This window comes from Leuresthes tenuis, unplaced genomic scaffold, assembly GCF_036924035.1.
Source record: "Leuresthes tenuis unplaced genomic scaffold, fLeuTen1.0.hap1 SCAF_9, whole genome shotgun sequence".
NCBI classification, from domain to species: Eukaryota; Metazoa; Chordata; class Actinopteri; order Atheriniformes; family Atherinopsidae; genus Leuresthes; species Leuresthes tenuis.
This window is the reverse complement of record NW_027325363.1, coordinates 18,432,911-18,451,710: the sequence shown is the minus strand read 5'-3', so window position 1 is coordinate 18,451,710 and position 18,800 is coordinate 18,432,911. Positions and strand designations below refer to the sequence as shown.

The 18,800-nt window shown below is 40.6% G+C and overlaps 1 protein-coding gene across 3 annotated transcripts in view; it reads right to left on the bottom strand.

Annotated features, from left to right (window-relative positions):
• dner (delta/notch-like EGF repeat containing) overlaps window positions 1-18,800 on the bottom strand; it is a 114,646-nt gene that overhangs the window by 18,636 nt on the left and 77,210 nt on the right. For all 3 annotated transcript variants that reach the window (XM_072392665.1, XM_072392666.1, XM_072392667.1), the window contains exons 2-3: window positions 4,211-4,555; window positions 4,020-4,117 (exon numbers count right to left, since the gene is read on the bottom strand). In XM_072392665.1, coding sequence (XP_072248766.1) covers window positions 4,020-4,117; window positions 4,211-4,555 — 443 coding nt within the window. The remainder of the gene's footprint in view (window positions 1-4,019; window positions 4,118-4,210; window positions 4,556-18,800) is intronic.

Sequence of the window (18,800 nt, the reverse complement as noted above, 5' to 3'; positions counted from 1 at the left end):
AATACCAACTAAATTAACCTTTTATCCCTTTTTGACCAAATGACCACAGGCTCTGAAAGTGATCTTGTTCAGGATTTCTTGAACTTCTCTCACAAAACCACTGATCTAGAGAGGATTAACTATGTTAACTATGTTAACTATGATACTGCCACCATTGCAGTTACTGGTTGCACTTCAAAGTTTGATATTTTCTCCCCCGAGTCCCTAACCCTAACCCGAAGTGAGGATACAACTCCTTAAAATGAGCGCTTTGATTGCTCCGATTGTGATGCGGACTTGAAGCCTGACATTAAGGGAACCTGTCTGTAAAGTTGCTACAAGGTTTTCTAAGTTGATTGGAATGTAAAAGTTAGGGAAACCAAAACATGCAACTCTAAACACTGTATTTACATCACAATGGCTTCCCAGGGGAACAGTACCACAGTCTTTCTGCAACCAAAAACCAGATGGGAAACTGGGAAACGAGACTTGTTGATTGGGATGTTGCCTCCCGTGGAAAAAACAAACTCGTCTAAAACAGAATGAACCCTTTAAAGTGTGGACTCTGCATGGGCTTTCTTTTGGCACCAACTCTCAGACTGTCAAAAGTTTCACTGATATTTACTTTAGCAAATGTGTTCAATACCTGAGAAGCACAGCTAGAGTTGACAAGAAAAAGGCTGATGTTAAACTGATCTTAGACAGAATTTATCGGGCATGTCTGAGTCCGTGGCCGATGTTAAATCAATGGCTATTAGGGTTCAGTGTCTTTCTCAAGGATCCCTCAGTATAAGGGCTGGAGGAGCCAGATATTACACCACAGACTAACCTCAACCAGCTGCTTGCTGAAGAGGCAGTAAAAACCATTCTCAAGACAGACAAAATAACATCTGGCGGTGACGGTTTTAAAAGGGAAGTTCAACAGCTTCACTGAAGCTGCTCGTGGTTAAATGTGATCGAGAGCCCCTCCAACCTCACTCCCACACCTGAATGAATCATTCCCATATTAACCAAACTAATAAAACAATCTGTGATTATCCTCTCAACCTTTGCTGTTGTGCATTTGGTGTAATGAGTGCTTACAACTTACAAGAGCAGTGATTATCATTATTACCTCTCCAGCAGTTTTTATACAACAGCTGAAAGTGCTCTATAGAGAAAATGAGGATTAAAAATAGGAGATGTGGGACAACTATGGCTGAAAATGGGTCTACTGTTCTGAGGAGAATAACTGACATCAAAAGTGTTGACTACAAGCAGCTTTATTTGATATTAAAAGAAAAAGGGTGACTGCTGCTTAGATATATTAGTGTGTATTCTGAGGTTAAATCGCAGAGAGAGGGCAAGTTGGAGCGTCACAGGTGGAGCGTCACAGGTGGAGCGACACAATAGCTGTCCATAAGCGCTGCGGTACAGATGGAGCTGAGCCTGAAGCGTAGCATGAAGCTATGTGATAATACAATGGTGGACTACTTGCTGCAGAAATGAGTTTTTTTCTTTTCCTTTTTTTTTTTTAAATTTCATCTCGCAGGGTGTCTCAGTTGGAGGGACAACATGAGGAGCTGAGATATCTGGGGAACGACCGCTACTTGAAGTTTAAATGAGCTGTGTGATAATTGTGTGATAGCACACAGAGGCATGGCTCTGTAAATTGCCTGCATTTTATGTGTTTATGTGAAAATGGAAGGCTTTCTTTTTTTATGAACTAAACTCGTAATTTCAAAACAATTACCTTAAAAGGCTGGATATTTTCATCAGTGACAATCATCGCCACTGTGAACACACACACACACACACACACACACACACACACACACACACACACACAGAGTATCTATATGTCAGCCACGCTCTCTGTCACTCACCCTCTCCAGCCAGAGAGAGTTGCAAAGATTAATTACATAGCTATAAGCATCTCTAAATTGATGTCACTCGTGGATCACTGCTTCATTTCCAAGTGCTGCTGCACATGAGTTTGTACGAGTCTCCTTTACTTGCTGCATGTGGGTGTGCGTTCAGGTATTGTGTGTAATTATACAATATGAAAACAAAGCAGCAGAGGTTGATTAACTCACAGCTCGTAGCGCTTTGTCTGTGATCGTGACCAGAGCCCTGAGTCGTGCCTACCATCCTTAATGAGAAGCAACATCAAGGACATCCAACACTCACCTTGACAATTTCTTCTGCATTATTCATTGACCCCTATTTACGGGGTAATTGTCACACTGTTTTTTAAGGGAGTATGTTCTTAAAACGTGGAGCACACCCGGTATATTACAATGTAAGAGGTGGGATTCAAATAAACGGCTATTTAGTTGCTGCATGGTGAGTGTGCGGATAAAACGAGGCACAAAGCCGGCACTATCTTTTATCTTTTCCAAATAACAATTATGCAGACTTTGCTGGTTTTCAAGTTGATTAGGATTCAGCAGGGTAATTTCGTTCAGGACCAATATTTAGCCTGCAGATTTACAGATAATAGATGTCCCAGGCTAAGACCTACTGTTCTGTACACCGGTTATTGCTTGAATACAGATCAATTTTTAAAAGGTTGATAACAATGCCAAACTGTTATCAGACAATAGCACCGATATTTCAGCCAGGTGGTCAGCCTCTTCTGCTTTCCACATAATTGGCTGCGTGCAATCAAATCCTACTCAAAGATAAGGTCAATAGTACTCAGACTACAAAACTGAAAACAGACAGGTCCCTGCACTAAAAGAAGATATAACATTCTTGTCCCTTATGTACAGATTCATTGTACATTAGCTGCCAATTGAGCAAAAATCTGTGCGTATGCTCAAATTTAAGAGAGGAGATCTAATCAGGCAGAAATTAAAACACCTATGTGGGTGAAGCGCAGGTTTGAGTTTAGCCGTCAGTGAGCAAAAAAAATTTCCTTGTAGATGTTGGGCTTTTGGGTTAATTCAACAAACTCCCAGAGGCACCGTTTAAAAATGCAGACAAGCTAAAATAAAACTGTAAAATCAATTTCTTTTGCATTATCACTCAGGCTTTGCCGGAAATTAATCTAATACCTCCTTAAGTTGTGGAAAAAAGAGAGGTTGAAAAAAATCACTTTCCAAAGGATGAACATAAGCCTGTGAAGTAGAAAATACATCAGAAGTTTTAACTCTTCCAACACATTATTTGAATGCCAATGTATTGTAGATTGGGACCAATTCTCCTGGTGTTTCTGATGCCCTAGTTTGTGTTACTTTTTATTTTCTCTCTGTCCAGCGGTGACACAGATGTGTAGTTGTCCGCCAATTTTCAACTGTGGTAAAAGTTTGTTGCATTCAGAGACAAACTGAGCAATCACAGGGTTTCATATTGTAAAATGTGTCCAAATCAGTGCCAGGTTTGGGGATTTTTGACATACTGCAGATTTACCTCTTTTTTCGTCATGCTACATGCTATATTTTGTCCAAATTAGAGTGTTCTGCTAGTGTAGTGGGTGGTTTCAATTACAGCCCTTATTCTATACTCTGAAAACAGCTTGATCAGTTCCTCTGAGACAAGGAAGTCGCTGTGCAGAAGTTACTTTGTGGTAAGCTGCCAATCACACACCACTGAGACACGATCTATCTACTGATTGGGAACACTCATTTCCACTTTAAGTGCCATTAAGGTTAGAATTCTTCGGGAAATTTAGGGAAATTACCACAAACTAACTGACTTACTGTTACTGTTATGACCACTGACAGTGAATAACACTGTTCCTCTTTTTACAACGCATCGGTCTGCAGGGGAAACTTGCACCCTACCATAGACACGGATGCCACCTTGACACTTGTCACCTACCTAGTCATCTTTGATGATCAATCATAACTCCCACATGGCAACAGCACTTCCCTAGAAGAGCATCCTGCCCCCCATGCAGGACATGGTACTTTTAATGCCCCAGCATCAGACACTCCAATGAACCCTCAGATGTTTTTTGTCATTTGCATGAAGAGAACCTTCTCATTGTTATACTGCTTGGACGGTCTTGTCAGTTAATCTAATCCTGCATTTAGGTGACGACGGTCGGCTCTTACTTTACAGCCGTCTCTTCGGGCACCTCCAGAGACAGAGTCAGAGTTCCTGACGTCAGCTCACACAGCTCAGGGCTCACACAGTGCAGACCCTCAGTCACCTGAAACACACACATCAGCACAAGCATCGGCTCTTTTAAGTTCATGTTAAAGATCACTCAACTGGAAATTAAATTTAGTGATTAAAGTCTCACTCTGTCTGCCTCCCACTGCACAACCAGCAGCCTCTGCCCAGGTTTGGGTTGCCATGGCTGCAGGGTGGGAGGTGCTGGTGTTGTGGTGGAGGGGACTGTGGTTGGTTGTTGCGGCTGAGTGGCGGCTGAAGTCGTGGAGGCGACGGGGGTAGCCAGTTCAGGAGCAGAGGGAGTGGCGAGGTCCCATTCTGCTGGCGGCAGGTCCAATAAGATCTGATCACACCTCTCTCCCTCATAGCCTTCAGTGCAGTCGCAGACGTAGGACGGCTCCCCCCCCTCCCCGTTGTCACTCCGGCTGCAGTTTCCATGGAGACAGGGGCTGCTGGCACAGGGGTCTGTAAAAAACTGAGATGATGAAGAAAATAAACAAAAGAAAGACATTACAGAGAAAAGAATCAGGGTAGGAATCAGAGAACGAAACAGAAGAAAAACATCATTATCTCAATGTGTTTATCACTGGTCACTGCTGTCTTCCACTCTGACTCAGCGCCTTGTTTGACACTTTGCAGTTTTCCCGACGAAAGGGTAAAAAGTGAAGGGACGACCCAGATTCACTTGAAAGGGGCTCATGATGTGAGTGAGAGCAAGTTTAGCTTGTGTCTGTAAGCTAAAATGAAGAAAAATTATTCAGTTAATTTTCTAACTCTTCACTCTTGTCTCTTAACTCAGACAAAGGAGGTCAAAAGTCGCAGTGATCATTTTGCACTCTCATAGCTGATCTGGTCTCCCGGTAAATCGTGACAAAAATTCAAATCAATTTGTTCACATGAGGACAAAATGTGTTTTTTCCTGTTCTATAAGACCTGCACAACCTTATAATAAACAATGTTTAGTTCAAGGTTTTGGGTCTTTTTGCAGATGGGGTGGTACTTTCACCCGCCAGTAGGCTAACATGCAACAGCTAAGTAAGATGTTTTCCTAAATATATCACAGTAGTTTATAATTCTTAAACCTAACTGGTTGGTTTAGATGCCCAAACTAAACCAAAAAAGTGAGTGAGAGCAAAAGGGAAGTTCAAAATTAAATAAAGTGTAAAAAGTTTGACTGGAGTCGTGTGTAACTCTCAAAGCTCCAAAGGAGGAGATTTTTTTTTGCACATTAAAGTTCAGAGATTCTTTTCTTCACTAGTTGGAGTGAGACTGTGCACCAATATGCAATTATTTTACAGTCCACTAACAAGGCAAAAAGGACAGTCGCATCTAAGACCTTGAATCTGAAGATAATATTTTGCCCTGAGACTGAAACCCTTTTATTACATTTTGACCGCGCTTCTCATGAAATGTGGAGATACTCCAAAGCACCTCTCACACGATCCACACATACCTGCATTTAGTCCCCAAATTAAATTTGTAGCAGTGAGAAAAATGCACTCTGACAGCCTCCTTCACGCTGGTTTCCCTCATCAATAATTGATCATATTTTGAGAAAACATTCCAGTTTGGATGTTGAAGGTGACACAGGACAAAGCCAAGCTTACAAAGCTTCCTGCCTGACACGCTGTTGCCTTTTGCTTGGCTTACTAAGCTGTTTTAGGCATAAGAACTTCTACAGTCTGGCCGTGTCTTATATTTTGGCAAATTTACCAAAACAGCCTCCAGCTGTCTAACTTAAATAAGTTAAGATGCAGTTTTAATCGAGCCAGTAGAAAAGCAAAAACCCACACTGGAAAAAAAACATGGTAATGAATCCCACTGTGCGTATAGATGTGAGCATACGAATGCACGTATGAGACAAGAACAGTGAGAGGCAGATCAACAAAGAGTCATTAACAGTCTGCTCCTTCTGCAGCCAAGTCACAGCTCATTAGTGCTAATCTCTCTCTGAAGTTTTCACTCTCGGTGCCTCTGTCAAACTTTCTATGTTCTGACTCTCAGCAGTCCCAGCAGGCCACTCCCAGTCCTCACGCAGCCTGATGCTCTTATCTCTTTTAGAGAACACCCCTGATGTTTTGTCCAGCTTACAGGAATCATTAGAGTCAAACTCATGACCTTTTTCAACACATCACTCCCGATTTCTATCCAAAGCTAGCAGCTCCTGTGCAGTGAGCACAAAGTGTGCTTTAAGGAAGACACACCAGGCTAAAAATGTTCACTTAAAACCCTGCTTGTGAATGTGGAATTTATAGCTAAGCTTTTATATCAGAGGGTGTTGAAAGAAAGAAAGAAAGAAAGAAAGAAAGAAAGAAAGAAAGAAAGAAAGAAAGAAAGAAAGAAAGAAAGAAAGAAAGAAAGAAAGAAAGAAAGAAAGAAAGAAAGAAAGAAAGAAAGAAAGAAAGAAAGAAAGAAAGAAAGAAAGAAAGAAAGAAAGAAAGAAAGAAAGAAAGAAAGAAAGAAAGAAAGAAAGAAAGAAAGAAAGAAAGAAAGAAAGAAAGAAAGAAAGAAAGAAAGAAAGAAAGAAAGAAAGAAAGAAAGAAAGAAAATGTACACATAAAAGAAATGTGGAAGAAACACTTGAGTCTGATGTAGTTCTTTTCACAAGTGTTACATGGTTCCCACAGGATTTTAACATTTCACTTGCCAAAACCTGTCAAATAAAGAATTACCCATACTTTGCATGTTCTCGGGTACGACTATGGAATGAGGAAAAAAGAATTTAAGCCACTTTAAAATGAATCAGCCAGCATAATTGTAAATCAGTTCTATCTTATTTAAAATATGGATCTTTGTCAAAGCCTGTGCCATTCATTTCATATGGATGTATGTCCTTATTTGTCTAAGCCAACATTTATTCAGGAGATGTGTGGGCAAGCTGAGCGCTACGCACACTGTGTACTATGTAGCTACATGGTACACAGTGACTTGGGATGCTAATCATTTCTGGTAGTATAGGTCTACCATTTCTGGTAGAGTTTAGGCCTATCTTCTTGCATCATTTTGCTTCTTATTCAGTCACACCAAAAGCATGTGAATCAATTTCTACTAAGCAGTTGATAATAACCACTTTATCTATGTCCTCACATGCACCAGCAACAGAACAAAGAGATCCTCGAAGGTTAAATTAATTGCTTTGGAAGGTGCTGTGGCCCACTTGCTAATCTGAGATGGTTGCCTCTGAGGAGGAAGGATCAATACAGCCAAATGAAAGGAAACAGCAGCAGTGCTTCTGCGCTGGTATCGTCGGTCTGTCCTATAGTGGAGGCTCAGGATGAGTCTGCATCTGTACGTTTAAAACACACACACACACACGCACACGCACACGCACACTTTGTCACATATGTGCTGCAAAACCCAGTGGGAAGACACATTTGCACTTGTGAACATTTCTTATGAAGTTCTGCTCACTGTGTTTTAATTAGACCAGATTTAAAGAAGAATGTGAAGGAAACAGACAAATTTGATTAAAAAAAAAAAAAGCGTGAAATCACTGAAGGAAGTGAGACAATGAGGAAAGTGAGAGGGAGGAGGGGGCATATGCCATTTCTAGCACTAGATTTGTATGACTTTTTAGGCCCCACCTAAAAGAGGGGGACTGCACCCGGTGTTTATGGGCAACATCTCGTCCTCTTGACAGTGTGGATGTTTCAAAAAGAAAATAAGTAATAATTTCCCATTCTTAATTGGAAATGGCAACTTCTCAAGTCTATCCTGCGCAAATCTGATCCAGAATATGAGAATGGACTGCAAAGAACAAAGATTGCAGCAGGTTGTCAGCTAAATTACACTAAACGCTTATTGAGTGACACAACTGTGGATAAAGCAGGATCTAAAAGATTGTTTTACACTTCAACTGTTTGTAATTTGTGTTGGAAGCGCTATAATGTAACTCTTGTGGGAAATCATCTGCTATTCCCAAACAACTCTGCAGCGAGCACCTCCAAAGCCATCAGGTGTTTGTCCGTTTGATTCAATGCCTGTAATATGACAACTTGAGAACATACACATTCATATGTGCCTTGAGAAGGTAACCATAAAAAAAAAAGTTTGACAAGAGCAGAAGAACAGAAGCAGGGCAGAGAAAAGTCTAAGGAAAATACAAGTTGATCAGAGCAGAGTGGCGCCTGATCTGTTGACTGAAACGTTAATAAAAATTCAGGCCATGTTTAATATGAGCATATATTTGACAGAAGATAAGGAAAAGTATCATTGGATTTTACTCATACTATGAGACAAATGCTGTGAAAATCCCACCAACTTATTACAAAAAAAAACATTTGGGGGAAACTCTATGTAAGTCCAAATATTACATATGTGAATAGTCTGAAGAGCTACTTACATGAAGTTAGCTGCTGATGTCCTAAAATGTTTACAGCATGAAGAACTGGCATTCTGCTACAGAGCTGAGAAATCAGTTAAACCTTTAAAGTTAAACGCTTAACAGAAATGTCCTTCAGTAAGTCATTACAGCAAATCAGACCTGAGGCTGTCCTCTCACCTCTGGCAGAGAACAGAACGAGCACCCTTTCTCTACAAAGATTAGAGACCGCTACAGCGTCAAATTGCTTGCTGGCTTTGTTATATTCTTATTTCCAAAGGTTGCATAGAGTTGTATTGCAGCATGCTGGTATTACAAATAAAGCAAATTGGTTCTGTAATGCCTCATCTGCTGCTCTGCTGTGAACGAGGCTACAAACAGCAGTCGGATGAATACTGAAAACTTTCTAAGATCTCAGACATTAAGTCTCGTTCGTCGTCTGACCACGAAGCAGAATGTAATCCTTTAACTAAAGATGAATACTGTAAGAGGCTGAAGTTAGCCTAAAAAGTTTGGGACAGGGCTGAAATTCAGCATTATCCAGAACAGATAATGGCCAGTAATTTGATGGTGCTTCACCCTGCACTCAGGTTGCATACCTTCGTTGTGTTCTACTATATTCCTCTAAAAAGTTTTGAGTTTTAAACGGGCTGGTGCAGAACAGTGGGTGGTGCCCGATCAGCTCACTAAAGCTGACCAATCACAGCATCCCAGTGCTGTGTTTCACAGGAAATATGCTGAATGCTTGTGCAGACTTTAGCAATACAGTGTAGACAACAAATTCCTTTCTTCTTTTAACTCTTTAATTAAAGAATATCACGAAACGCAAATTCCACAAGGAAAGATATTCAGATTTAAAGTTTGCACAATGTCACACAATGTGCTGAACCTTCAAAACCGATTGGAACGGATGCATGGAGGATTTTTTTCCAGCTGATGAGGTGGATAGTGTTTTCAACTGCAGGTAGACGCTGAAGGTCAAAATGCTGAAATGCTTTGTGCTTTGTGTTCCTTTCCTGATCTGTTAAACCAGAAAACCAACAAAGGACATTCCAGTAGGAAAACATCACAAACTGGCACGGGATCCTTGAATATTCTGCTACGAAAGCCTCCTTTCAAGATTAAGTTTATCATCACGAAAATCCCCAATTGTGCAACGCAACTACAGATGTGGTCCTTTTATTTGTTGAAAAACAGAAACCATGAATGAAAGAATAAATGACCAAGTTAGAAAAATAAGACTGTTATCATAGAGGATGAAGCCTGAGGAGAAGAAAAAACTGCTCTGAAGTCCGGTGGTACTGCAGCAAACACACTTGAATCCCTTGCAGACTGCAGCAGGGTGAGCAGGCTGTGGTAGCTTTGTCTTTTAGTATCTTTTGTGCTCTGCAGCATGCATTTCACTGCACTCATAGCACAGAGGCTTGGCAGATGAGTAACGATGAAGCTCTGGAAGGCTTTAATAACCCTCTGCAAAATCTTACACATCCCGTTTTTCAAAAAGAATGATGTGATGTTTGTGGGAAAAATGCACACAAAGAAGTAACTGAACAACATCTCACACTAATGGAACCATTCAGAGTGGGAAGAAGAGTGGAAACTTACAAAAAGAAGCAGCCCTTTCAGTGTTTTATTTGGAGCACACAAAAAGCAACACAAAGAGCAAAAAATTCAGGCTTGCGCTCATTTATTATCATTAATAATTGCCTGAAATTGTTCTACAGCTCCTTTCTAGACAATCAAGATGTGTTTCCATAGCTACAGTAGCTAGGAAACATGGGAGCAATTAGCACACACACAACACTATTTACAGTACTGTGAATGTGTTTTCAACCTGTTCTCTGCACACGAACAGTCTCAATATTTGCCCAAAGCAACCAATCATGCAGCAGAGAGATGATCCATCTTTTAATCCACTTACTTCCTCATCTGGGCTGTTTATCACTGTATTACCTCCTCCAGTTAGAGTGACAGTAATCCCCCTGCTATGGAGGGAGAATGGATACAGGCAGCAATGAGAAGAATCAAGATCTGATCTCAGCGGGTAAAGTTGTTCTCACTGCAGTCTGACTTAAAGGAATCTCAGCAAAAAACTTCATCCGACAAGATTCTTATATCTCATGATTTACTAATGAGAGGTGCAGTAAAAAATGTATGAGCTTGGTGTACATGCACCTGCTTTTTAAGGCTGGATGTGTGTGTTTTTCCAGGCATTCACTGCTTGGTAAATTCAGAGAGAAACTGGAGCATCACTGTGCATGATCTCAGAGGAGCCGAACAAATATCAGGAAACATGAGGCTGAAGAGAAAAAACAACCCTGTAACATGCAGGATGTGCACACTGCATCCCAAACACACGTACGTACGCGCGCACACACACACACACACACAAACAAAGATGAACCGGAACGGCAGCTGTTAAACCCACTGCGATCGCCACAGTTACAACCTCAACTGTGGGACTAAAACAACTAGGAAACAAATACTGTGTAATTATACCATCAATCACACAGCAATTAGCTCGACGAACCAAATTAAACTTTCATGTAGCCGGCAGTAATTCTTATCTGAAAAGTGCAGTGCGTAATGAGCGCCCGCAATTCAGCTAAAACAAAATATTTAATTCATGATAGTGACAAAATAACACTCGGAAGTCATCGCTCAGTGGACTCCGCAATATTCCCTCCTGTTCCTTCTTCTTTTCTCCTGAGGTTTCAGTGTATATGGTTATATATACACACAACATATAAACGCTAAGAAGATCCAAACATGTAATCCTAGAAATTGTTGCCAGCACATAATTAACTAATCAGATGCCAAATGTTCGGCTCCTTCTTTTTTTTTTTTTTTTGTTGAGTTGCATAATGCCATTCACATAGTTTGTCCCCAAAACAAGTCCTCTTCGGCGCAGCTCTGCTTTATGAGCGGAGTGGCAGACAGAATAAAGCTGAGGAGAAGAAACAGGCCGAATGACGCACGAACAAAAGCAAACCGGAGAGTAAGGAAGGAACAAAGCAGAGGAGAGGTTGAGACCAGACAAAAGAGCTTTTGAGACAGAAAGAAAATGAGGCATACCAACCCTGTGAAAACCACAAGCAAGGAAAACCAAAATCATGGAGTCTTTAAAGGTGTTTAAGGACATTTTCTTTATCATGGATAGTCAGCAGGCCTATCTGATTAGTTCCAGCTCAGTGCTGAGATTTTTTATTTCATTCTCAAATCAGGTCCAAAATCAAACGTTTCTCCCACTTCTACCACAGTCAAGACTGCACTTTAGAAGTACTTAGCAATGGCCAAAAGCTTTTATTATCACTTATTTTTTTAATTTATTTTGTAAGAGCAAGCGTACACCTTCCGTCTTTTTTCTACGGAAACAAAACAGCATTTTCATCTTTTAAGCCTTGAATAAAACTAAATAATCAAGATGTCATTTTGGGCTCGTTAAGATATATTAAACTTTTGTCAGATGGAGGTGCAACAGAAAACAGAACACTGTGAAGAACAAAGCGTAAATCTTGAGGCCGTTGCTTGTTTAATGCGAAGCAGGCAGACATGGATCAAATCCTCAGCTGAGAAGGGAGTGACAGCTGTCAAACGATGTTAGAGCTGAGGTGCAAATGAGAAAAAAGTTCAACCAGATGAAGACAGGATCAAAGTGGTATAATGAATATTGTAATTAAAGGAGACTTAACTAAAGGAAACAGACGTTCCTGGTGAAATGCAGCGTCTGACAAATGATGTTAGTGCAAGCTTAATGATCTCCAATGGGAAACGGGGGATGGAGCTCGAAGATGAAAAGCTTCTTTTTAAAAAAAAAACAAGGTCCTTTTTTGGTGTGAGCGTAGTGTCATAGATGAGGCTAATAAATTCTAACAAGCCTTTCTTCTTATGGGGCTCAAACGCAACCGGTGTTGCAAGTACTCAGATATTCCAGCTGAGCAGCAGCCTTACTTCCTGTGAAAATCCAGCTCTTCTGCTTCAACGCCACAAACCATCAACGCAGCAAGCATTGATCTCCTTACATAAACACTACATAAAGTTTTCCTCTCCTCAGAGAGAACGGATGTGCAGCACAGCACATCTTCAGCTGTGCGTGGTTCCAGAGGCCGCATTTCATCAGGGTTATTTCTTTTTTATGATGTGAGCCATTTTGGGTCTGAAGTTAAACTGAAATGAAGGGTGTCAGCTGTCAGTCCTGCTCTCAGTGAGATGATTGACAAGCCTCAGACTGAGCTAAAGCAGGAAAAGATGGTGACTTCACTGACACCGAAGGCAACCGATATGTGAGATAATTAAGCTACACTTATTGGCTTTATAAATAAAGAATTTATTTTGTCATTTCCTGTATGTGGCATCGACCTTGAAGCCTTTTTTAAATAAATATTTCAATATCTTGTGCTCTTGGGACAATAGTATCAAGTAAATAAGATGATCGTCCAGACAACATGTCCATGTTTAAGAATATTTGACCTGCAGTGATTGTGAAGTTAACGGCTAGTGAAGGAACTGCGTACATGGTGATCACGGTTGCTTTGTGAATGTTTTTAGTCCAAACCATGATCATTTTCTAACCCTACCCAAGTTGTGGTTATTTTTAAAGTCAGCAAAACGGCATTCATGATAATGGTTACATTGTTAAAAAACCAATGTAGTAATCTAATTGTTACCAAGTAATGGTGCTGTATAAGCCCAACCAGGAAGTGACAAAGGTGTTTTAGTAAAGTGTAGTTGTGTCATTAACTGAACAAATGTTGGTCTCGGTCTCAAGTCATTCAAAGGTTTAAAGGAGTAACTGTTCCGTCTAACCACAGTTCCTTCCTCCTTGTGAGGACTCTGTGGTTTCTTCAGTGAAAGACTTTGGAAAGAAGTCCTGTCTGATGTGTGTATGCTCCTGTGAGTTTCCCTTCTGGCATTTGCATTGGAGGAACTTTACTGGACGACGTTATGAGGACGTATTGAACCAACGGCTTACACAACGCTTTCAGTTGGAGAACCTGCTGACAGGCACAGCTGCCTCTAAGTGGTCAAACTATCAACAGATTTAGCCTAAAACTTGCTTTATGGTGAACTACCTGGTGAAAATAATTTTTCATTTCAAGTCATTGTCCCCTTTTAGCGCTGTTTGGATTTCCACCAGCTCAACAGGTTTTCACTTTATATGGCTGCTAAGTTCTCCACTAATTTGGTTTGTTTTGCTGTCATTGAGGATTGACAGGTGCTCTTTATTATGCCATCTTGCACTCAACAGTTACAAATCCCAAAGTATACACTAAAGGCTGTTATAGCCTCCTACAGATGAACCCTTTTCCTCCAGAGCTGACAGAAAGACCTCCTTCAAGGCTTTTCTTCCTTTACGGAGCAACAAGATAAATCTTTGGATAATGCCTGTCTTGTGGTCAGTTTGGCACACCTCAAACCAAGAATGAGCACCTGCTTTGCACTCTAAATTTGTGCTGTATGAGAACAGAGCAGAGTCAGCAAAGTGCGTCTCTCCAGGAGATTAAAAAAAAAAAAAAAAAGCTCTCAGACAGAGGGATACAAGAAGTGCAGCAAAGTACAGTAAGAGAAAATAGTTTTTTGAAAATCATGGGATGTAGGCATTTTTGTTAGCGACTCCCAAATTAGGCTTTTACATTGCAGATCTCTAGAAAATTCTGTTTATCTGTGTGATGTATTTGTATGGAAGTTGAGCTATGCAGAGTCATGCTGCCGCAAAATGTACCGTGGCTCATTATGTCTCCATCATTGGTACTTTACAATCAAGCAGTGATGAGCATTAACATAAATGTGACCAGTGTCTGAATGAAAAAAAAAAAAGCTTTTCAATCTTAGACTCAAATCGATTAATGTTGGTTATTCAATGTTTTAAATTTTAAAAAAGGGCTTCCCTTTGCGGGTAGCCTACAGAGAATAGGTGCTGATGAAACCAAACACAAAACGAGCCAAACTCCCATTAAGTTAATGCAGACCTTCATGCAACGTCTAAAAAAAACACACAATATTATCGAATTCACGCAGTGCTCGTTCACAACATATCAAATTACTTTAAACTGACAATAAGCAAGTTCAAATCATTCTAATTGTAGTCCAATTTCATTCAATCAATGTCCAGTTCCATCCAAATGAGCCAAATTCATCATAGTTGCATTTATATACATACAAGACTATGAAAGTGTGCTACAGATAAAACTAACTCCCTCACTCTAAAGAGAAATATACTGTACTTGCTTCCCAATTACACATTATTGGATCTATGGGCATGATATAGATCCCTTTTTGTTAATATACATATTATGAAATTGGGCCATATGACACATTTTACTGAGATCACTTACCAGTTGAGTGACATCTCTGAGACCGGAAACATGCAATGACACAACACAAGTTCCCTCTCATCTCTGATACATGTGATTCAGTTCAAAAGAGGATTAATAATTTCTCAAAAACTCTGGCTTTCTGAATATTATTGTCCTTGCATACACAGTACATCTATGTTTTCCAAAATAATCTATCCCAGATTATTCTGGCCATCTTGCTTCATAATTATCCAAGTTGTTGCACCATCAATGAAAAGGGAAGCAGCTTATGGTGAAGCCAGTATGGGTGTTTTTTTTTTTTGTCAGTGGGCCTTTAATGGTATCTATTTCTGCACATCAAAGCACTGCCTTCCCTACCTCTCTTACAAACTTCCCCATCACTTCCTGGCCCCGGGGCTTCAAAGAGCAATTCCTCTTCTAAAATTTGGATCTGTGAGGCCCACACAAACATGGCCGAGCACCTTGATAAATTTCAGTCTTGCACTGATGCATAAAGAGATGCAAATGCAGACGCAGAGGAAAGCTGGAACGGAGACAAGCTAATGAGGTGAAACTGCCATTCGTGCTCATGAATTCCCATCTGAAGCATATGTTTTACATCACTACACATCTTTCTTCCTGTCAAACGTAGTCGGTAACATTCTTCCATCTCCACACATCTTTACTTCTACATATCCGTCTCTCAAAAGGAAACTCACGGTAGGATGACAGTCTCTTTGGTCCATTAGGTTTTCCGTGCAAATGGCGCTAAATGAGCTGCAATGATTGTCTGACATCATCCCCCAAAAGACAATTACCGCTCGATTTTACCAACTGCCAAACCAGACAGAGTGACAGATGAGACCAAGATGGCAAGGAGGAGCAGAGAAGGAAGAAGAATACTAAGTGAGATAAGGGTGGTGGAAGAGAGGAGGTGCTGCAAAGCTCTGTTTAGAAATGAGGTTGCAGGGGACTTAGGCGTGCCTTCTTGAGGACTGGGACACAGTTGTCCGTCCTCTGATTCCATCAGACAAGAGCTAAAATGGATCAGGAGCTTTAGGCTCTTTTTGAAATTATCTGAAGTTTCCAGTGCGGAGGATTCACTGACAGATAGACAAGTCTTTGTTTGGTAATGCATTTCCCATGTGCAGCTTTTCCACACTACAGTGACAGTCTGTCTGCTTGACAGATAAGTTCTGAAGTGAAAACACTTCACAGCCCCGACACCACTACTCTTGATTAGCTGCGACTTTAATATCAGCTCTGTGTCAGTGTTGAGACCGCTGTATTTTTTTTGCTGGTACGACTAGTAAAGCCAAACACTTACACAAATCGGCATTTCGATGAAGAGTGAAATATTTCTTCTGTGTTCTGGTTATTCCTCGTCTAACTTTTCGTGTTGGTTTACTCAAACACACACACACACACAAACACACCCACATAAAAGTCCTTTTGAACTGCTGAAGCTTTACAGCTGTCCTTCCCAGCAGCGACTCTTCTCTCTTCTTAAGTGTGTGATGTATTATCTTACAGTCCAAGACTTCTTTTTTTTATGTTGCCATTTTCATCATGCCGTTACATGATAGTGTGACAAACAATAACTCAGTTTATCACTTTGATTTATAGTTCAGCTACAGGGCGAAAGAGATATTGATTAGTGAATGTATTCCTCCAAACTCGTGTTTAACTGGTTTATGAAGTAGGTTACACACGAAAACAACTTCAAAGCACTTTATGCTTCATGTTGCATCATAAATATGGGGCCCGAGGTCTCTGCCACTATATGTAACTGCTTGTTTTTCATACGCTAACCAGCTATTCTAATTCCTGTCCCTAACTGTGTATTTAGAAAAGAGGAGAAAAAGCACAGCTACGGAACGAACCGATGAGCGAAGCTGTGATATCCAAAGCAAAAGAGTGGGGGACTTTCATGGAGTTTAAGTCAAAGTCAATGTTTTAGGGGCAGCTGACACCCCACCTGCCTCCCCTTGTTTGTTGCTTGATAAAACCGAGAGTGGCATGAATATGTAAAAAAATAAACAAATGTGATACCTGCATCTCTACCTTAAAAAGCATCTATGGCACACATCTTGGCATTGCATGCTGATTTTGCTAACATCCATTCTACGATATCGCTTTGTGTTTGCCAAGTTTAAACAGATTAAATTTGATTCAAGTGAACTGTTTGTTTTTGACTTGTCACATCTTTTCACAGTCAGGCTGTTGGGAGAGAAGGTTTCTTAGGCTACTCGACCGCAGTTCTCCGGAGGCGTTCTGGCAGCTTCAGAACCAAAAGCAGACTCCCAGCAACATCAAGCACACTTTCGTGCGGTGCTCCATTTGATCGACAGCAACACAGCTAGAGTCAGACTCAACAAAACGGCCTCTCGTGCCCTCACTTGGATTTTGCACAATCACATCCTGTCTTTTGGAGACCATGTAAATTGTGCAGGTCTTTTGATCTGCAAAATAAAGATAATGATTTGTATTCTTGGAGTAAGGGAAGAGAATTGGTATATCAGCATCCATGCATCATTTAAGCATGTTTATTTGAATCTCAATCCCAGAGATGATTGGAAGTGTTTTGTTAGTATAAGAAATGAGAAAGATTCATCTCTCCTCACAGCACAGTGGAGGTACCATATTTGGGTATCAAGGGCATTCGAGCAATAACACCAGTGCATCAGCAGCTTTGCCTTCGGTACCTTTGTTGCAGCTCTGTGTCAGATGGAGTCTTTGATGTGTAACAAAGAAGACCTTTGGATTTGGATAGAAACCCATCTACGGGTTTATTAAGCGCTTATCTGTACGGTACGCTGTTTCATTGTGAGCCTCTGCTTAAAAAGTTACGACCAACTGTAAGCCAACTTTCTGGGTAGCAGGACAACACTACTCCACATAATGGTATATCAGTGCATTTGATCTGGATGCACTTAGTCATTTTCTTAAGTTTTACGTAGCAGGATGTGACAAACAACGAGTCTTTACCAGGCCTTTAAACAAGATAAATGCAACTTCAAATGAACAAAAGACAAATGACATATTACACTGTGTCATTATTTGTTGATGCAAAACGAAGCCGAAATCTGAACAAACCACAAGTTTCTTTGGTGAAACCCAGCATGCCAACACAAACACTTAATACAAACTGTAAAGCACGGTCAACTCACTGAAATGCTGTGGTACCACCTTTAGAGGGCTGTGCATGATTAAATGCACAATGATGTGTGAGAATAATAATGTCAGAAAGAGAAAAAATGGCTTTGTTCTACATGCTCTTGAATCATAGGGTGGTCTTGGTTTTTCACACGCTGCTTCTGCAATTTGGCCTAGTTTTTTTTTCAACAGATAATAACACAGTTTAATATAATGTGTATTTACTTAATTTTAAGACATGGTAATTACCAGATGATGTCTTCTTATACCCTGATATATAAAACACTAGAATTAAAACACTTTCTTCACTGGTTCGTGAATTACACTGTCGCATAGATGTTCTTTTCTTGCTGGAGAAACACAATGAGGTGCAACACAAAGCTGTGTGTCTCTCTCAGGCCACAAGTGGTCAAGATGGATGCCATTCCATGCAGTGATGTACAAGCCTGCTGCTCACTCTGACCTACATACACAGAGGGCTCCTCACAAAGCAAGATATCCACTCTCTGAAAAAAGGTGACACCTACCGCTGACATGATTAAAACTGGTGATGGCTTAAAAGCAAAACGCTCTCTGGAACTAAATCAGAGACAATGTCCTGAGGCTTTTTTGTCGTTTTAGAAACTGCGCATGTGATTTTAAGGTCACATCTTATTGTTTCAAAGAGCTATTTAGCAGATGTTAGAATACATGAAATCCCTCTTTGCGTCATGTGATGCTAAAACTGGATCTGGAGCTCGTCCTGCTGCTAAGGGGAATTAGTCAGAGGAACTGTGGAAGTGGAACATCCTGTTCCCATTGTCATGACAATTGAAATGTGAATGATCACAAGTGATTGTCAGGACGCCGGTGAACGAGCAGGGAGGTTGCTGTACACAATAACAATGTGCCCACACTATTTGTTAAGTTCCATTTCTGACAAAAGAAAAAAAAAAGGGGGGGGGGGG